Genomic DNA, 22,041 nt, shown 5'->3' on the forward strand with positions numbered 1-22,041 from the left:
CCCACCCTGCTTGCCCTGGGCCTGATGCTCACTATGACCTAATTAAAACTCCCCACCAGGATTTGATGTGCTGGAATTCCAGTTCCGAACTCCCGAACGAATCCAAGAAGGGTGTCATCAAACAGCCGAGTAGAAACTTCAGCTTTGCGGTACTGAAAATTACACTAATTGCTGACTCATTAATTATCTGTGTCCATTTTCCTGATTGTTGTCTACTTGGTAATGGGTGTTTGCTTTCCTCATCCTTAGACTCTAAGCCTCTCAAGGTCATTTTACCTCTATTGTAGGTTCTCCGATAATAATAATGGCATTTATTAAGTGCTTACTATGTGCAAAGCACTGTTCTAAGAGCTGAAAAATAACTAAAGCCCTGGCAAGATTCAAACTCACGACCCCTGGTTTACAAGACCAGTGCTCTAACCCCTAAGCTACAGAGCCCTGCTTAATTCTTTACTCCACCGACAGTAGATAATAAATGTCGATAAATATATTAAAAGGCACAACTGGTTCTCATGGATGCCTTTGGGATGCAAACACATGAAGGAGAGCAAATGTCATTGGTAATAATAATTGTGGTATTTAATTGCTCACTATGTGCCAAGCACTGTACTAAGCGCCGGGGTAGTAACCGAGAGCTTCACCAATTCCTTCGTAAAAGCTAGCCTGCATCTGGGAAGGGGCACAAATCTGGGGTGGAAATTCCAGCTGGGAACAAAGTTGACAAGCAAACAAAAGAAAGAAGGCAATGTTGAACATTCTTTCTGGAAAAAAAACCAACTTTATTTTTGTAAATTGTTTTAGCGCTCACTTTGTCCCAAACCCCAATACAGTACAGTTTTTCCCTAAGTGATATGTGTGTGTCTGTGGAAACAGGAAATGTGTCTCAGCCCATGCCAATTTTTTGTTTAAACCATTAAATTCCCAGAACTGAGCTAAAGCTACTAAACACGGGTGGTGTTGTTCCAACAGAAAAGCCAAGCTCCATGCCTAGGTCATGAGCCAAGACAATAACGATCCCCATTGGGACTTAAAACTGATTTTTGTAAAAGTTAACAAAAAAGGGGTGGGGAGAGGCTTCTAGTCATCAGCAGCTACTTTTGCCCGTCTCAAGACAAATTTCCCAGGCATCTGAATCACATCTTGGGCCTTCATCTTAATTCCCTGCCACATTAACAAATTCAAATTACATGCCATAAAACCAGTATCCCCTTGCTATAAGACTCAATGCCAGAGTTTGGCAGCTTCACTGGTTTTCATAACAAGATTCCAATCAAGAGAAACTTGCAGGGGTATTTTTGGACAGGCATAGTGCACAGAACAGAGCAGCTATAAGCAAGTTTTAAGGCAAATTTAATGTCTTCCTGTTTATTAAGAGTTGAAGATACTGTTTTAGCTGCTAAGCAACATATTTCCATTTAACACTTTTAAGTTCTGGTCAATTTAACTGGGTGCATCCAGAGTGAATCAAATTGGTCTACATCTTTGGGAAAGTAAGTGAATATACTGCATGAATATCCGAAACTACTAAACCCCTAGTGCTCAGCTCCCAGAGTGTTTTTTTCTTGTTGGTAAATGGAAGCACGATTGGGCCTCAAAGAATGAAGCAGAGGTTACTGTTAAAAAAAAAAAAAAAAAGACTGCAGCAGAGCAGAGAGGTTCAGAACAAAACCATAAAGAAAAAAAAAATCCAGGGCAAAGCATCAGCATAGGTCTGTGAGTACACGTACAAAATAATTTTAAGAAAAGAAAGGGTTTTTTGGACGGAAGGTGGAGGAGGGACGTCCTTTTTGGGGAGCAGGGAAGGGAGTTTTGTGCCCACAAATAAGCAGCGTGATATCTCATCTCCCTGTTTTGGTGTTCGGTGGCTTGCCAGGGCTCTTCCCTTTCCTGGTCCAGACAGATGCTGCTGAAGCAGGGGGTGTTTATTCTGTCTGAGCATCATAATTTGCTCCTCCTGCTTTCTTCAGCTCACTCTTGATGAAGTCTTCCTCCAGCTCCTTTGGGTCACTGATCACAAATTCTTTGGCAAAATTCTGAAAAAAATAAACAAAAAAGGAATATTGTTTTAAAAAGGAAAACCGATTCAAAAAGAGGTATTGCCGACCACTGCCCCAGCTCGAGGAATTTCAAGTGTTTAGAAGAATGGCTAACACGAACATTAATCTAATAGCCTAGACGCCAGTACCAAAAGCTAAGTGAATCTCTCTTCTCAAGTTGTGTGTTTTAAAAGAAATGATCTAATGTTATGCCTGAAACCTGGTACATTTAAGACCCTCCTAATCCAGATCGAAATGGGCCTGAATGGCTGAAGAGTTCAATTTCTAGAAGTGTTTGAAAATGCAGTTTTCTACAATCCAGGGGGAGGCATGTGTTCCCGGGTGTTTTAGCTTCCTGAGATCTCCTTTGTTGTCCGAGTCTAAATCTGTTCCTACCCCCAACCCTATCAGCAGATAGAATTCCATATTTCTCCTCCTATATCTTCCCCTCCTAGTCCACAGTTTTGCCGACACACAGTAGATCAAAAAATTCCTTATGGACACCCAAACTTGCCTTGCTTTGGCCACAGGCTCAAATTGGTGATGTCCAAGTTGAGGAACAGTCCTGCCTAGGGTTCCTCTCTTGTTATAGACTGTTCTCCCCATATTATTACTATATTTCAGTGCTTACTATGTGTCAAGCATTGTTCTAAGTGCTAGGGTAGATAAAAGTTAATAAGACTTCTCCCACATGGGGCTTACAGCCTAAGTAGGAGGGAGACAGGTATTGGATCCTCATTTTACAGTTGAGGAAACTGAGGCACAGAGCAGTTTAGTGACTTGCCCAAGGACTCAAAGGACACAACTGGCAGATCTCAGATTAGAATTCAGGCCCTCTGATTCCCAGGTCCATGATTTTCCCATTAGAGCCAAGCTCCTTGGGGCAGGGATACTATCAATTCTATGGTATTCTACTCTCCCAAGCACTTAATCAATGCTCTGCACACAATAAGTGCTCAGTAAATATCTTTGATTGAACGTTCCAAAGGATTAATGGTTGTTGTCAGGTGCACATCAATCAATATTATTTGGGTGTCATATTCATCATTCAATTGTATTTATTGAGCATTTACTGTGTGTGAAGCACTTGGGAGAGTACAATATAACACGTAGAGCACTGTACTTGGGGGAGTACAATAGAATTAGTAGAAGTGAAACAGACCTTCTAGGAGAAGGTACAAGATAATCAGATCCCTCATGGGGCTCAGAGTTTGAGTAGGAGGGAGAACAGGTATTTTGCAGATGAGGGAACTGAAGCACAGAGAAGTTAAATTATTTGCCCAAGGTCACACAGCAGACAAGTAGCAGGGCTGGGATTAGAACCGATTAGAACCTCTGACCCTCAGGCCTGTGCTCCCTAAACTGGGGAGACTTGAAATCAACTGGGGAAGACTTCCTGAAAGAGCTGAAATTCTAAAATGGCTTTGACATGGGAGAGCAGTAGTCTGTTCAATGTTAGGGGGAAAGAAGCAGGAGTGAAGGGCTGAGCAAGAGTATGCTGTGGAAGAGAAGGGGCCTAGTGAATAGATTAGCTTCAGAGGAATGCAGACTATGAGCTGGGGTGCAGTGGGAGAAGAGAGTAGATAAATTAGCAGGAGAGGGCTGACAATGTCTCAAAGACAATCATTAAGAGTTTCTGCTGATGCAGAGAGAGATGGCCCAGCTATTGGAGAGACATAGGCAGAACGGACAGCAGAGTATGAACAGGGGACACGGAGGTCAATGAGGAGGCTGAAACAGCCCATAGTGTCACAAGGGTAGTTTCTCATTTTTTTCCTGTTCCTTTAAAGCCAGACAAATAAGTAAAAAATGAATACTGGTCTATTGCTTCAGGCACAGTAACCTGGGCTGTACATTCTGAACACGGAGAAGGAATTTTCCTTATAGGCAAAGGTAATATGAGCTTTAGAAAAGTACCATGGAAAATAATTTAGAGGGGAGGTGAGTGCGGACTCCTGATTTTCAATGACAGTCTTGCTTTTCATCCCACCCAGTCCTCTCCAGCATGCTGTGTCGACTTTATTCACGGAAAACACAAAAGCACTCACACTGAAAGACACCCAATTAAGATTTCACGTGTTTGGTGGAGCCCTGCACCATGCTCAGTGTGACAGATCACTAGCATGGAGGGGGTGAGGGAAGGAACAATGAGGTCAAGCTAAGCCCACAACATTTTTGTGAGGAGTATTCTGGAGCCCAACACTGATTAGATGGTTGCTTTAGCAGAGCCACGGGAATCCAAATTGAAAGTTAACTCCAAACTGCTTTTTCCACCAAACCACATCTGAACTGTGACTTTCACGTCCCTGCAGGTTATAATATATACCATAGATATTTCACATTCTTCAATCTGAATCAGTCTGAGCTACTGTTGAACCAGAGAACAAATAATAATAATAATAATAATAATAATAATAATAATGGCATTTATTAAGCACTTACTATAAGCAAAGCACTGTTCTAAGCGCTTGGGAGGTTACAAAGTGATCAGGTTGTCCCTCAGGGGGCTCACAGTCTTAATCCCCATTTTACAGATGAGGTAACTGAGGCCCAGAGAAGTTGAGTGATTTGCCCAAAGTCTCACAGCTAATTGGCGGAGATGGGATTTGAACCCATGACCTCTGACTCCAAAGCCCGGGCTCTTTCCACTGAGCCACGCTGCTTCTCAACAAATCTCAGTCACAGTTGAACAGAAGGTGTTGGTATTATCTCATTGCATTCATTACAGATGCTTTGATAGGACTGTTCACCTGAAGAAAGGTAGGAAGCTTTGTTGGCCTTCAAATCCCCAAGTATCCATGACAATGGAAGTGTTTTCAATTTACCTTTTCCCCAGTCACCGGGGATATGGAGTTTAAGACTTAGCCTGATTAAATCCTCTGACACATTGGAGTTAGGGATACTGGTCAGTACTTGCAACTTCAGGCTTCAAAGAGTGATACTTAGAAACTTCTGAAGAGTTGATCTTAAAATGCTCATATTCCTGCTTGACTATTGCTAGGCTATCCCCAGGACAATAATGACACTCGTAGCGGGGGCCTATCAGTGTGGTCATTCAGGAGTTGTGGTCTGATTTGGATGTCTGAATTGTGGATGAAAGTTAAAGAGACTGGATCATACTGTGACCACACTTTAGACAGTGGTTCCTAACACATTCTGACTCTCAGACAAGATCTCAGAAAAGTGTCAAAAAAAAAAAGCTGTGGATAAGCTTTATTCACTGGGCCACATTCCCTGACCATTCCTCCGTAGAATCATCTGACCATATGAGCCCAGATTTCTTGTGATTGGCCCCAGAAAGAGACAGTCAATGCCCAGGTTTCAAGGCAGAAACAACTAATTTTACTACTTTAATCTGGAGTGCTGTGTTTGGACGAAAGGTCAATAGGCAATGATTGGTGATCATTGTTTAGTTTGCCCAGTATATACCTGACCCAGTGGAACTCTTTCAGAAGTAAAATGGCAGTAGTAAGAGTGGGAGAAGTCTCACCCATTCCATAGCCCAAGCATCTGGACAAAGATTAAACTCTTGGAATCCAATCATTGCTCTGGGTGAATGCTTCTCAGGGGACCAAGAGGAGTTGGCCGCGGCCTGGGGGTGTGGGGTGTGTATGTGTGTGTTTTCTTGAGTAATCAATCCTTAATTGATCAACCATCTTTATTTGTTTCTTAAGCACTTACTATGTGCCAAGCACTGTTGTAAGCACAGAAGTAGATACAAGATAGGTTGCCCCACGTGAGGCTCACATTCTTAATCCCCATTTTACAGACAAGGGGAACTGAGGCACAGAGAAGTTAAGTGACTTGCCCAAAGTCACAGAGCTGACAAGTGGCGGAGCCGGGATTAGAACCCACGAACTCTGACTCCCGTGCTCTTTCCTTTACCGCACCTGTACTGTGTACAGAGCTCTATATTAAGCCTTCAGGAGCATACAATATAAAAGAGTTGGTAGACACGATCCCTGTACACTACAAGCTTACAGTCTACAGTGGGAGATAGACATTAAGTTATGGATATGTACTTAAGTGCTGTGGCCTGAGGGTAGAGTCAATAACGGGGTACAAGTCCAAGTAGAAGGGTGATGCAGAAAGGAGAGGGAGTAGGGGAAATGAGGTCTTACTGAGGGAAGGCCTCTTGGAGATGTGCTTTTAATAAGGCTTTGAAGCGGGGGGAGTGACAGTCTGTTGGATTTGAAGGGGAAGGGAGTTCCAGGTCAGAGCTTAAGGTAAAAATGTCAGGGCACAAGCCCTTGATAAAAGCACCAGCCAATTGGTCAGTGAGTTCACCCCTCTGGTCTGTAAGGTCCTTGTGGGCAGGGAACATGTCTACCAAATCTGTTACATTGGACTCTCCCAAGCTCATAGTAATAATAATAATAATAATATTATTTATTAAGTGCTTACCATGTGCCAGGCACTGTGCTAAGCACTGGACACTGTACGCTCTCGATAAATACAGTGATTGAGTCACCCTGCCTAAAATATTTCTTCTTCAGAAAGTCTATGACGAGTCAAGGATGGGGGCAATGGGGAAGGGTGAGAAGGTAATGGATTTAGAGGAAGGAGCCCAGGGAAAATATTAAACTGGACAACCAGAGTAACAGGATGATTAGATCACCCTTCAGGCCCTTCAGCTTCATCACAGTTCTAACCTTGGATTTTTCAGGAACAGGGGAAGGGGAGGATTCCCCAGTTTTACAGTGCCTTTGAAACTGAGCCAAAAGACTCTGCCCTTGAAACACCAATGGCTGATTTTATAGGATGGGCATATTTTCTCAGGGACTCTATGTCGATTTCAGGCTTCTGGTTCTGCTCCTGTTCCCAATCTTTCTGGCTTACCCCTCCATGCCTAAGCTTCCTACACATCTAAAAGGCAGCCTTTGTGCTTGCTCTGAGGACACTGGTGATCCCGATAAGGTTTTCATTGATCTTCAGGGAGTGAGGGGGTGCTGCAGTTCACTGACCTTTTCCCTGTCAATCATGTAGTCACTTTAATACATTCATGCATAATAAGTCAGGCCCTTTAGACAACACAGGACAGGATGCAGAGTCCTGTCTGCGTCAGATTACTTCTGGAAATCATATATTGCAAGCCAAGTTCAGACAGGGACTCAGGCAGGCATTGATGACTAGAGCTCCAGCTCTGAAGACCATCAGTGGTCTCATTTTTTAAGACTAATAGCGAATACTTTACGAGATAGCACTCCTGCGCACAACTGGGCAGAAACCTAATTTTTTCCTTCCCCAGGCTGGGAAACCCCATTTCACTTACAGGGGAGGAGAAGAAGATAATTTCAGGGGCCTGGGTATTTTGCTGATAATGATAGCCCCCAAACACACAAAGTCATATTCAAACAACGGCTCAGGAACATTTAGGAAAAGGACCCCTGGGGCCGGAATCCCAGAACCTTGGGGAAGCAGTGTGGCTCAGTGGAAAGAGCCTGGGCTTTGGAGTCAGAGGTCATGGGTTCAAACCTCGGCTCCTCCAATTTTCAGCTGTATGACTTTGGGCAAGTCACTTAACTTCTCTGGGCCTCAGTTCCTTCATCTGTAAAATGGGAATTAAGACTGTGAGTCCCACGTGGGACAACCTGATCACCTTGTAACCTCCCCAGCTCTTAGAACAGTGCTTTTCACATAGTAGGCACTTAATAAATACCATTATCATTATTATTATTATTAGGCACCCCTTGCAGTGGCTCTCCATTCCTCTCCAAAACAGTCTCGGCCCTAAAGGTCATGGGTTCTAATCCCCCCCTCTAGACTATAAGTTCTTTATGGGCAGGAAACATGACTATTTATGGTTATAGTGTACTCTCCTAAGCATTTAGTACAGTGCTTTGCACACAGTAAGCACTCAATAAATACATTTGAATGAATGAATGACTGAAGCAGTTTAGAGAAGCTGGTTAGTGATAATTGGTACAAAGAACTTTCAAAATTACTTGGTGCTAGGCTGATGCAATACACTTGCTCTGTAGCAACAGAACCCAAGAGTTTTTGTTCTGGAGCCTTTCAACATGTGGTCTGAATTAGACAGGGCCAAGAAATCAAACAGGAGCCTGATAAAAGTTGCTCTCTCCCCTAAAGTACTGATATGTGTCACAGCTAAGACTTCCAGCCAGAAATTCTGGTCCTATTTTAAAGACAAATGGAATATTACAATCAATCAATGGTATTTATTGAGTGCTTACTGTGGGTGGAGCATTGGACTAAGCACTTGGGAGAGGACCAAACAAAGGAGTTTGCATTCCCATCCTGTCCTATTACTGTCCACAAGAAACTTTCAGGCTGGAGGAGGCAACAGACAATAAAATAAATTACAAATAGAGAAAATGGGAAAGTATAGTAAGTGTTGTGGGAGAATATGAGTCCCCTGTGGGACAGGGAGTGTGTCCAACCTGATAAACGTGTATTTAATCCAGTGCTTAGTACAATGCTTGGTACAAAGTAAGCGTTTAACAAATACCACAATTATTAAGTGCTTGAGGAATGCAGATCCAAGGGCACAGATGACAGAAGAGAGGGCAAATGGGGAAAATGAGGGTTTTGTCAGGGAAGACTTCTTGGAGAGGATGTGCTTGTAGGAGTGTTTTGAAAGTGAGAGGAGTGATGCTCTTTCATATATAATGATGGCATTTGTTAAGTGCTTACTATGTGCACAGCACTGTTCTAAGCACTGTTCTAAGCATATATGAAGAGGGAAGAAGTTACAGGTCAGAGGGAGGATGTGGGCAAGGGGGTTGGCAGTGAGGTAGATGAGACTGAGGTACAATGGGCAGTTTGGCACTAGAGGAGCCAAATATGTGGAGTGGATTGTAGTAGATCAGTGAGGTACAGTAAGGGGGAGAGCTGATTGAGCGCCTTAGAGAAAGGACTTTGTTGGATGTGAAGGTGAATGGGTAATCACTGAAGATTTCTGAAGAATGGTGAGACATGGACTGAACAGAGTTTTAGATGATCTGGGCAGCAGAGGGTAGTATGAACTGGAGTTAATAATAATAATAATGATGATGATGGCATTTATTAAGCACTTACTATGTGCAAAGCACTGTTCTAAGAGCTGGGGAGGTTACAAGGTGATCAGGTTGTCCCACTGGGGGCTCACAGTCTTAATCCCCATTTTACAGATGAGGGAACTGAGGTACAGAGAAGTTAAGTGGCTTGCCCAAAGTCACACAGCTGACAGTTGGCGGAGCTGGGATATGAACCCATGACCTCTGACTCCAACGCCCGTGCTCTTTCCACTGAGCCACGCTGCTTCCTCTAGTCTTCATCCCCATTTTACAGATGAGGTAACTAAGGCACAGAGTAGTTAAGTCACTTGCCCAAAATCACAAAGCTGACAATTAGCGGAGCGGGGATATGAACCTCTGACTCCAAAGCCCGTGGTCTTTCCACTGAGCCACGCTGCTTCTCTAGTTGGGAGTTGGGAGAAGCAGTGATGGCAGCAAGGAGGCTGATTTAATATTTAAGGCAGGATATGATAAGTGCATAGATCTGCATGTCAGAAGTTTGGATGGAGAGGAAAGGGTGGAATCTTGTGAGGCTGTGAAGGTAGAATCGTCAGGATTTCATGACAGATTGAATATGTGGGTAATGTGAGAGATAAATCAAGGATAATGCCAAGGTAACTGGTCTGTGAGACAGGAAGGATATTCATGTTGCCTACGGAGATGGGAAAATTGGGGAGTTCTGTTTCGGACATGGTTAAGTTTAAAGTGTTGGCAGAACAACCCTGTAGAGATGTCCTGAAGTCAAAGAGGAATTAATGTGAGACTGCAAGGAAGGAGAAAGATCAGGGCTGGAGTGGAAGATTTGGGAATCATCCACATAAGAGATGAAAGTTGAAGCTGAGGGAGCAAATTAGTTCTCCAGAGTGTGTCTAGATGGCAAATAGAAGAGGACCCAGAACTAAGCCTTGTGGGACCCCTGACAGTTAGAGGGTGAGAGGCAGTGGAGGAGTCTATACAAAAGACTGGGAAGGAGTGGCCAGAGAGATAGGAGGAGAACCAAGAGAGGACAGGCTCCGTGAAGCCAAGGTTATATAATGTTTCCGGTAGCATGGTGTAGTCCACAGTGTTGAAGGTAGCTGAGAGGTTGAGGCAGAATTCTACTTCAGTCACATCCAATTACTTCCACCATCACATTTTAACCCTTGCAGAACACTCTAATGGACATTCAGGTAGAGTCTCAGCTTCCAACTATTGTATTTTTTATCAATCAATCAATCAATCAATCGTATTTATTGAGCGCTTACTATGTGCAGAGCACTGTACTAAGCGCTTGGGAAGTACAAATTGGCATCACATAGAGACAGTCCCTACCCAACAGTGGGCTCACAGTCTAAAAGGGGGAGACAGAGAACAGAACCAAACATACCAACAAAATAAAATAAGTAGGATAGAAATGTACAAGTAAAATAAATAAATAAATAAATAAATAGAGTAATAAATATGTATCCACTTCACCTATTGGATGGTTAAATTACGGCTGGCAGATGACTTACGGGGTGATTTCCTCTTTACCCCTATTGAAACATTTATGAACACACAATTTATACCCTCAAACCCAAATTTGGCTTAATGGGGTGCCTCAGTGTCAGGCCATTTCAAAGCATTGAAACACGGGTTTTGAGCTTGAAGGTAAATTTTTGCCAGTGATTTTTTTTTCTTAAGATTACAATCCTCTCCCTGAAGCAGTAAGGCGGAAAAGTAAATTTGATTGTTATTCTCTATTAGTCACCTGGAATACATTATTTACTTATCAGCAGCAAGAGGACATGCAGACTGTAAACTCCTTGTAGGCGTGGCTGTCTCTCCTTTAGATCTTTTGTACTCTCAAGCACTCAGTCTGCTGCTCGGCATACAGTAGGTACTCGAATACTATCGACTGGCTATTTGCATGGCTGACAAGGCATTTTAAGAGTAAAATTTAAACATTTTCTATCATTCTGCATCACTCTTTTTTAAAATGAATTTAAAAGCAAGTCAAATTCAAAGAAAACCCATTAGCCAACCCACCCAGAAGTCATGAAGAAGAAAAATTTAGAGTATGGTTGTGGTTTAAAAGGTGGACAATGCCAGTCCTTGGTCACATAAGTCTCATGGTAGATATCACAAACCCTTCTCCTCAGTTTAAGGGGTATAAGGCATGAGATCAGTAGAATAATCAGAGAGACAGAGCAGACATCTTGGAAATTCTATGCAATTGAAGCTACAGGGTCTACTTATAGTCTGGTGGACCCACTTTTTTTTTTTTTAAACAGAACGTCCACTTACATCACTACAAACCAAAACAGGTGCTGATATAGAAAATTTCCTGTTTCCATTAATTTATTGAAAAAGCTGTGGGGAAAAGTAATATCTATAGGAAGATATCAGAATGGATACCTACCCAGGTACCCCCTCTCCTGTTATTGGCTACAGATTTTCAGTGGGTGTCTGGGAGCCCTGGCTCCCTCCCTTACCCAAATTTTTGCATGGCCACAACTTTGAAGGAGGAGTGAGGAGAATATTCTCCAAATATGACTGGCAATCAAACACTCAATGATTTGCCAAAGTGAACTGCACCTTCAACAGAAGACTTTCAACAGATTGCCAGATTAATTAAACAAGGAGTAAAAACAGTGTCCTGAACTCTGTAATTCATTTTGGCCCTGATGTGCACCACGAGGGTAGAGGCTTTTATTTCTGACCTCAACAGAAACAACACTCAAGGTACCTTATAATATCTTGAAAGTCTGCCCGAGTCATTTAAGGGGTGCGGGTCATGAGAAGCTCTAAATGGGCTTTGAAGTAGCCCTAGAGAATGAAAAATTATTTCAGTAATCACTGTTCTCCTTACATGCTATGAGTCCAAAGAACATAATGTCTTCTGAATATAGAGAGCCACTTAAATCCACTGCAAGGATCTCCCTCGATGTCACAGACTGACAGAAGACCACCTCAGCCCCAGACAGTAATGCTGCAGTTGTAGAGAAGAAGAGAATGTAGGGAGGTGAAGGAGAACATTGCAGGGTTACAGATGCTCCCATCCCACTCCCATCACCTCTGCCAGTGTTGTGTGGCACTGGGAAGAACAAAGGAAAAACTAAAGGGAGAAGAATAGGGAGAGGAGCAAAATTTTCCAGCCCCTGCGGGGAATCCGGGTTGAACCTAGTTGACAGAGCACGGGACTCGGAGTCAGAGGACCTGGGTTCTAATTCCAACTCTGCCAATCGCTTCCTATGTGTCCTTGGGCAACTCACTCAACTTCTCTGTCCCTCAGTTCTCCTGTTCTCCTTCTTACTTAGATTGTGAGCCCAGTGTGGAACAGGGACTGTGTCCAATCTAATTAACTTCTATCTACCCCAGCACATAGAACAATGTTTGACACAAAGTAAGCGCTTACATTCATTCATATTTATTGAGCACTTACTGTGTGCACAGTGCTGTAATAAGTGTTTGGGAAAGTACAATACACAACAATAAACAGTGACTTTCCGACCTACAACAAAAACCATAAAAAAGCACACCTGGTATTGTTTTATACCTGTGGAAAAAGCCCACCAAACTGTAGGGTGGGACAGGAGAGGAAAAAGAGACCAAGACCCGTAACTTGCAGAATAATAATAATAATAATATAATTACATTTGTTAAGTGCTTACTATGTGCGAAGCACTGTTCTAAGCACTGGGGAGGCTACAAGGTGATTACGTTGTCCCACGTGGGGCTCACAGTCTTAATCCCCATTTTACAGGTGAGGGAACTGAGGCACAGAGAAGTTAAGTGACTTGCCCGAGGTCACACAGTAGACATGTGGGGGGATCCAGGATTAGAACCCATGACCTTTGACTCCCAAGCCCGGACTCTTTCCAGAATCCATCCCTAGCCTGCTACTAGCCCCACTGGAAATGTGAGGAGGGGTCTTCTTTTCACAGACTCCCTCATGAGATAAGCATCTGTTCAGACTTGGTGAGGGAAATATCCCTAGTCTCCATAATTGCCTAAGGGGTCTCCAACAGATAATTTGATTCATATTATTATTATGATGACATTTCATTCATTCATTCAAAAGTATTGAGTGCTTACTGTGCGCAAAGCACTTACTAAGCACTTGGGAGAGTACAATACAGAGATAAACAGACACATTCTCTGCTCAGAATGAGGATAGAGGCTATTAAGCATCTACTATGTACTAATCGTTGGAGAAGGTTCACCCTGTCCCACACAGGGTTCACAATCTACCTTTTCCTCACGTTATAGATGAGGAAACTGAGACTCAGGGAAGTTAAGTGATGTGATCTTGGGCAAGTCACTTAACCTCCCTGGCTCTCAGTTTCCTCATCTGACTCTGAGTTGATTGCTCTATCCACTAGACACTGTGCCTCGAAAATATACCACATTCATTTGCCTGATCACTAGATTACGGCCACCTCCAAAGTACACCATATTCATTTGACCTTGGATTTCTCCTCTGTCCAAATTTTCAGAGCTTTTTTTTTTTAAAAAAAAACACAATTATGATTCAACAAGGTATTTCCTTCCCTTCTTCCTTCACACATGGTTGCTATATCACTGAGCAAATGTTGGGTAAAACCATATTGACCAATGACCTAAACTTAGAGTCTGAGAATAGGCAAAGGAAAAGTCTAAGGGCTAGGAAAGAGCTTTGAGGGACTGCCAGCAGCTAGGGAGTTGAGATGAATATGACACTACTAAAAGAAAGACTTCAGGACAAATCTGCCCAGGTTTCTACCCAAAGCAGGCACTTGTATATATTTGTACAGATTTATTACTCTATTTATTTTACTTGTTTATATTTACTACTCTATTTTGTTAATGATGTGCATATAGCTATAATTCTATTTATAATTCTATTTATTCTATTCTATTTATTCTTACGGTTTTGTACTTGTACCTCCCAAGCGCTTAGTACAGTGCTCTGCACACAGTAAGCGCTCAATAAATACGATTGATCGATTGATTGATTTTGACACCCGTCTACATGTTTTATCGTCTATCTCCCCCTTCTAGACTGTGAGCCCATTGCTGGGTAAGAACCGTCTTTATATGTTGCCAACTTGTACTTCCCAAGCGTTTAGTACAGTGCTCTGCACACAGTAAGTGCTCAATAAATACGATTGATTGATTGATTTTGACACCCGTCTACATGTTTTATTGTCTATCTCCGCCTTGTAGACTGTGAGCCCGTTGTTGGGTAAGAACCGTCTCTATATGTTGCCAACTTGTACTTCCCAAGCGTTTAGTCCAGTGCTCTGCACACAGTAAGCACTCAATAAATACGACTGAATGAATGAATTACTGAGAAAAGCATATTCCTATAGTGGTAAAGAGACTAAGGGCATTGGCATGGAGAATATTCAATTTACAAAAAATTACTCATTGAGCTTGGGCCTCTAATACTACTACTACTAATAACAATGATAATAATAATAATAATAGTTAAGTGCTTATTATAAGCTAAGCACTGTACTAAGCACTGGGGTAGTCAGGTTGGACACAGTCCAAGTCCCACATAATAATAAAAATAATAATGACAGCATTTATTAAGTGCTTACTATGTGCAAAGCACTGTTCTAAGTGCTGGGGAGGTTACAAGGTGATAAGGCTGTCCCACGGGGGGCTCACAGTGTTAATCCCCATTTTACAGATGAGCTAACTGAGGTAAAGAGAAGCTAAGTGACTTGCCCAAGGCCACACAGACAAGTGGCAGAGCCAGAGTTAGAACCCAGGTTCTTCTGGACTCCCAAGTCTGTACTTTATCCACTAGGCAATGCTGCTTGTCCAGTTTAATTGGTGCTTCAATTTAATTATGGTTCTCATTTACAAATGCACTCTTCTTGTTTGTAACTCTGAATAATACAGATTGGGGCTATTGCAGTAAAATGTTCTGAAACTGACTTTCTGATGGCATAATAATAATACAAATAATGATAACAACAGCAACAACCATAATAGTATTTGTCAAACACTGTTCTAAGTGCTAGAGTAGATACAAGGCAATCAGGTTGGATACAGTGCCTTCCCCACATGGGATTCATGGTCAGGGATTGAATCCCCATTTTACAGATGAGGAAACTGAGGCACAGAGAAGTTAAGTGACTTACCCAAGGTTACACAGCAGAGACGTGGCAAAACTGGGATTAAGCTATATTTTTATACTGTACTGTCCCAAGCGTCTGTCTTCCTCTCCAAACTGTAAACTCATTATGGGCAGGGAATATGGCTGCTAATTCTGCTGTATTGTACTCTCCCAAGCACTTAGTACAGTGCTCTGCACCTAGTAAGCGCTCAGTAAAAATCATTGATTGCTCTGCACCCAGTAAGTGCTCAATAAATGCGTCTGATTGACTCAAGTTTACACACTTAAGTGTTTGTTTTCAATTTCTATTAACTCCTTTCACTTTTATCTCCAGACTCCTCCTCCTTCAGGCCCAGATCAACTCCATGCCCAGGAACCCACTAGTTAAATCTTGAAACTTGGCATTTTTGGAGGGAGTTAAGGATTGACTCTGCATAGAGCAACTGGAAAAGTTATCAGGCCCATTATCTCATTTCCCCCCACTGCTATTAAAAAGGACATTATTTCTCCAGACATCCAAGTGTCATTATGGTCCTTGCCTGGTTTTTACCTAACCAGAGTCTCACTGAGTGGTGTTTTTCTCTACAAATCTATAGAAGGAACCTCTAGGCATCTCCTAAGATGGAGTCCCTAATACAGTCAATGATGTACTGTGCCCTGGATACAGAACTTTTCTAAGATCAATCAACTGTATTTATTAAGCTCTGTGTGCAGAGCACTGTACTAAGCACTTGGCTGGGACATATATTAGCAAATGATATGGAATTGGAAATTGTGATGACTTCATGATGGTAACCTCAAATTTTAATTTAAAAGACGGTAAGACTCGATTTAGACAAGCTTCTTTTAGAGCATCTTAGATTTCTCTTTCTTTTAATAACAAAACAAAGACTGTGAGCCCATTGTTGGATAGGGACTGTTCTCTATATGTTGCCAATTTGTATTTCCCTAGTGCTCTGCACACAGTAAGTGCTCAATAAATACGATTGAATGAATAAGGTCAGTAATTTTTATCCACCCTATGGTTTAAATGAAAAGTCTATGGATGTAGAACAAATTCTGTTTTGATCCTTTCAGTACAATTTACTGCACAAAGGACCCATTGAGCTGTGGTTCTGAGAAAAATGGGATTTAAGAGCACAAAGGTGTAAACCAGCATCTAGCCCCCTTACAAAGTGCAGGTGTTCTCCAGCCTCAGGTAGCAGGTGTGCACTGCAACCTCAAAGGAACAGAATCAAGATTGGAAGGGCTAAACACGGTATTTAACCTGCCCTATAGGAGACCCACTTGCACACCTATTACCACCACCTACAAGGGTTAGGAAAAGCTCAGGAGAAAACACGTTTCTGCATTCAGCCTGCGAGGTGCAATTCATCAAAAAAAAAAAAAAAAAGGAAAGAACAAGGTACAAGGTGAGCATGAGAAATCAGGGTTAAAAATATATATTGCCATACTCTTGTCAGTATGGCATCAAGTAAGCAGGCATCAATATAAATAAATAGAATTACAGATATATACTTAAGTGTTATGGGGCACCGGGGGTGGAGAGCAAAGGGAGTGAGTTGAGATAAAGCGGAAGGGAGGAGGAAGTGAGGGAAAGGGGGCTTAGTCTGAGAAGGCCTCTTGAAGGAGGTGAGCCTTCAGTAGGGATTTGAAGGGGGAAAGAGTGATTGTTTGGTGGATTTGAGGAGGGAGGGCCTTCCAGGCCAGAGGTAGGACGTGGGCCAGGGGTTGACTGTGGGACAGGTGAGAATAAGGCACAGTGAGAAGGTTAGCATCAGTGGAGCAGAGTGTGCGGGCTGGGATGTAGAAGGAGAGAAGGGAGGTGAGGTAAGAAGGGGCAATGTGATGGAGAGCTTTGAAGCAAATAGTGAGAAGCTTTTGTTTGATACAGAGGTTGATAGGCAACCACTGGAGATTTTTGAGGAGGGGGGGACTTGGCCAGAACGTTTCTATAGAAAGATAATCCGGGCAGCAGAGTGGACTAAAGTAGGGAGAGGCAGGAGGTTGAGAGGTCAGAAAGGAGGGTGATGAAGTAATCCAGTCAGGATGGGAGGAGGAGGAAGAACAGATAATGAGTCCCCTTTTACAATTGAGGAGATTGAGGCACAGTGAAGTGACTTGCCCAATGTCACAGAGCAGGCCAATGATGGAGGTCAGCAGGAGAGCTATTTTTTCCATTAATTTGAAAGAAAGGTGTTGAAAATTCTTTCTAGGCCAAGACTATGACAAATTTCGAGTGAGTACAGGGATAGGGGAGAGTGGAAATCACCCATCTAATCCATCTCCCAGGGCACGTTTCCAGTATAGGGACATGAAATCCTACTTGAAGGATAGCGTACTCCTCCTCTACTCTTTATCCTTCAGTTCCCTGCTTCCACCTACTAAAGACAGCCTGACCTGACTTCAGAGAAGTGGGAAGCATATGGCCTGTCACATTCCGGTCAAACTTGCCTTTAAAAATGGTAAATCAGCTACCATCGTACACTTGGGAGTTGGAGAACAAGCTTGCCCCTCCCCACACAGCTCCCGTTGATGAGACAGGAGAGTGGAACAGAAAAGCCTAGGGACAGTGTCTCAAAATGGCTTTAGGGAGACAATCTCATCCTCTATAAAAACAAACTGCCAGATCGGCTCATGCCATGAGACTACTCTTGGGGACAATTAAGAAGCTACAGGTGCTCCCCAGTTAGCTTCAGAAATAACCAGTTAATTTGCAGAGGGCAGTAACAAACAGAAGCACAGTTCACTGAAGTACATACAGTACTTGTTTCTCCCAGGGAGTCACTTAGAAAGCTTAACTAGCTTGCTAGCTTTAGCCAGTTGGGTTGGCAAAGTGTTTCACCTTCTATTAAACAATGGTAGTGTCGCTCACTCAACCATATCTCCTTGTATAAACTTATTTTCCTTGGTGCAGTCTGTTCTGAAGTGCATTCTCACATAATCCATGGTTAAATATTGTATTGAGACATTAAAAGCAAAGAGGATAAAGAGCATATGCATCATGATAAGCACAGTGAAGTTTCTACTGAACTTAAAGGTGGCTTTTGGGTGCTCTGACCAATCAATTGCTTTGCTCGCAACTGAAAGGAGTCTGGAGCACAAAGCAGGCCAGCATATATTTTTTTATTGGAAGGCTTACTGATACAACTGGTTGATTATAGGCACACAATGACCTCAGCTGCATTGCCATTGTTAAGGGAACTGGTTTGGAGCATTCCTTTCTTAATATCTCCTTTGAGTAAATAGCTGGCCATCCCCTTCCCCAAACTGAAAATTGAGAAGTATTCTCTGGTTACATAAGAAGTGATGGGGGAGGGGGAGAAGAAAGAGGGCCAAAAATTAAAAAGGTTTTTGCAAGGGGCGGCATCATGATGTTCTGCCGGTTGATAAAAATCTCTCCTTAAATCAATGATCTTGTCTCAACACTAAGCGCACATTATTAGATGTTTGCATTGTTCCTTCAGTGGAGTGGCAATTAAAGACCTAACTGAACGTACTCTATATACTTCGTCTTGGTTCTCTTGAGGGAGACCCAAATGTGGGCAGCAATAGTGAACTAAGCATGTAGAATGTTCTGAGGCTTTATTACCTTGACTCCAATCTGGGCAATTACAATTGCTTTAATTCTCTTGCAATTTGCCTATGGCTCTGTCACTATTTCATCTTTCTGATTTTTTCAACTTTCTAGCATGGATGTGCCAGAGTAAGGCTACTGCTCTTAAGCCAGTAAAATGCTAAATATGCTGGGTACTAGTAAAATCACTTTATACCTGATTAATTGAATCAATCATATTTATTAAGCACATACTGGATGCAGAGCACTGTACTAAGCACTTGAGAGAGTACAACACGACAACAGACACATTCCCTGACCACAACGAGTTTACAGTCTAGAGGGGGAGACTGACATTCATATAAAAAAAATTAAATCATGGATATATGCCTAAATTCTGGGGGGCCTGGAGGGGTAGTGAGTAAAGGGAGCAAGTCAGGGTGAAGCAGAAGGGAGTGAGAAAAGAGGAAATGAAGGCTTAGTCAGGGAAGGCCTCTTGGAGGAGATGTACCTTCAATAAAGCTTTCAATGTGGGGACAGTGATTGTCTGTTGGATATGAAGAGCGACAACGTTCCAGGACAGAAGCAGAATGTGGGCAAGAGGTTGATGGTGAAATAGACAAGATTTAGGTACAGTGAGTAGGTTGGCATTAGAAGAGCGACGTATGCGTGCTGGGTTGTAGTAGGAGAGTAAGGAGGTGAGGTAGGAGGGGGTAAGGTGATTGTTTTAAAGGCGATGGTGAGGAGTTTGATGCAGAGTTGGATAGGCAACCACTGGCGATTCTTGAAGAGTGGGGAAACGTGGGCTGTATTTTTCTGTAAAAAAAAATGATCCAGGCAGTAGAGTTTAATATGGACAGGAATAGGGAGAGAGAGAATACAGGGAGGTCAGTAGGAGGCAGATACAGTAATCAAGGTGGGATAGGATAAGTGCTTGGATTAATGTGGTAGCACTTAGAATGGAGAAGCAAGGGTGGATTTTAGCAATCTTGTAAAGATGGAAATGACAGGATTTAGTGATAGATTGAATATGTGGGTTGAATGAGAGAAAGCAGTCACAGATAATGCCAAGGTTATAGGCTCGTATGACAGGAAACAGGGTGGTGCTGTCTACAGTGATGGGAGAGTCATGGGGAGGACAGAGTTCGGATGGGAACATAAGGAGTACTGTATTAGACACGTTAAGTTTCAGATAAAGGCAGGACGTCCAAGTAGAGATGAGAGAGAGAGACACCGAGAGAAAGGGATAGAGAGACAGATATCAGGGCTGGAGATGTAGATTTGGGAATCATCCACATAGAGTGGGTAGTTGAAGCCATGGTAGCAAATGAGTTCTCCAAGGGAGTGGGTGTAGATGGAGAATAGAAGGGGACCCAGAACTGAACCTTGAGGGACACCCACAGTTAAGTTATACTCTTTAAAAAAATGGGGACAGAGGGAAAATGAAATTATAAGCATGCAGTATTATGTACTTTCTACATGACTCTTTCAAAGAATCAGAGTTTCCTCTCTAGAAAGACAGAGGAAGAATCACCTTTTCATTATGCAATGTCTACTGCACCAAACCAAGTCAGAGGAAGTTCTGAATTAGCTTCATCCTACAAAACTTACACAAATGAGATGTGTTGGATGTACAAAATGCAAGTGTCTGCTTTAATTCCTCTGCAAAGACCAAAAAGTCTTGCAAGTCAACTCATGCTTGGTCCAAAGAAATAAAAAATACCAAAATGTTCTTCCCTAATCCCTACCATTGTTGAGCATTGGGTGGTTGGGAAAAATTTACCTTGTAAGGAGCAGCATTAAAAAAAGGAGGGGGGGGGGTAGGTTTCTCTTAGCTTGACTTTCCTGCTTATTCAGTGGCCCTTTGTGCCAAAACTCCCAACTACTTTGAAATAGTTCACTCAGGCAAACCATGCGGAGAAGTTAACTAAGGTCACTAGGAGACTTCTGTGCGTGGCACACAGATTTTTGATTTTCTTATTACAGTAGCTATGGTCAACAGCAAACAATTAATGACTAGTTAACTATTAAATTCAGGAGCAAAGAGGAGTTGGGAATGGAGCCTGTTGGACTGAGTCTATCTCCTCAGTGAAAGCACAGTAAACCAAGATGGATAACCCTCAAACTTTCTAGTGTTAAAAAAGGAGAGAGACCAAAGAAGGAGTGAGAGGAAGGTGAAACCAAACAGCAAGTAATGACAGAAGAGCCACAGGGGTATAGGGAGGACATTTATACATCAAGTATAGGCAGCTGCCTTTCTTATTCTGGGAATAGTAGCAAAATTCAAAGATAACACAAGTCCAAAGGTTCACTGGCTCACCCACCTTTGCAAGGTGTGTGCTCTCATTTTAAGTAAGGACTTAAAGACAAGGAAGGATAAATCTTTACAAGAAAACAGTTAGTTGAAGAACCAGTAGGCTTTCCATGGGGCACAATTACCAGGCCCAAGAGGGGCCCTGGAAGGCTACAAAAAGAATTAAATTACCTGTACTACTTCTTTCACCAGAGTCTTGTCCGTCCCGGTCTTTGCTCGCTGCAGTCCACTGACACTCTCACCGATCCAAGTGATTAGGGCAAATTTTACTCTTTTACTCATGGCATCTCCGGTAGTAAATCGGACAAACCCAAACAATCGAATATCATCTTTAGAAAATAAAAAGAAAAAATTACAATGCAATAAAAATACTTCCCAGAAAGTACTCACACCCAAAGACATTTATTCTAGACCTGTCATGGGACAGGGCTGCCACTAATGAAATATAGGACCTCAGTCAATTGATTGTATTTACTGAGTGCTTACCGTGCGCAGAGCACTCTACTAAGCATATGGGAGAGTACAATATAACAGAGTCGGTAGCTATGTTCCTCGACCACGATGAGTTTACATTCAAAAGGACTCCATGGAAACTTTTTGGCAACCTGAGACATTATAACAAACAAAGATATCTTAAGGCTCTGCCAGTGTAAAAGACACCACATGTTTCAAGACAACCCCATCATCTGGGTAATGGAAGAAAACCAAAAAGTAATGAGATTGGGCGGGGCAGGGTAATAATAATGATGGTATTTATTAAGCGCTTACTGTGTACTGAGCACTATTCTAAGTGTTGGGGTAAATATAAGGTGAGTAGGTTGTCCCACAGCGGGCTCACAGTCTTAATCCCCATTTTACAGATAAGGTAACTGAGGCACAGAGAAGTTAAGTGACTCGCTCAAAGTCACACAGCTGACAAGATGACTCTTCTAGACTGTGAGCCCGTTGTTGGGTAGGGACCGTATCTAATATGTTGCCAACTTGTACTTCCCAAGCGCTTAGTACAGTGCTCCGCACACAGTAAGAGCTCAATAAATACGATTGAATGA

General features: G+C 42.5%; 1 protein-coding gene and 1 non-coding gene across 2 annotated transcripts in view; both read right to left on the reverse strand.

Annotated features, from left to right (window-relative positions):
- Positions 1 to 365: 365 nt before the first annotated feature.
- Positions 366 to 438, reverse strand: TRNAT-UGU. The gene has a single exon. It is a non-coding gene; the product is annotated as a tRNA-Thr (tRNA).
- Positions 439 to 758: 320 nt separating this feature from the next.
- Positions 759 to 22,041, reverse strand: part of COTL1 (coactosin like F-actin binding protein 1) — a 42,740-nt gene continuing 21,457 nt past the window's right edge. Inside the window, exons 3-4 of the mRNA XM_038754775.1 lie at positions 21,164 to 21,321; positions 759 to 2,033 (exon numbers count right to left, since the gene is read on the reverse strand). Of these exons, the coding sequence (XP_038610703.1) occupies positions 1,923 to 2,033; positions 21,164 to 21,321 (269 nt within the window). The 3' untranslated portion in view covers positions 759 to 1,922. The remainder of the gene's footprint in view (positions 2,034 to 21,163; positions 21,322 to 22,041) is intronic.

Source organism: Tachyglossus aculeatus, chromosome 11 (genome assembly GCF_015852505.1).
Source record: "Tachyglossus aculeatus isolate mTacAcu1 chromosome 11, mTacAcu1.pri, whole genome shotgun sequence".
NCBI lineage: Eukaryota > Metazoa > Chordata > Mammalia > Monotremata > Tachyglossidae > Tachyglossus > Tachyglossus aculeatus.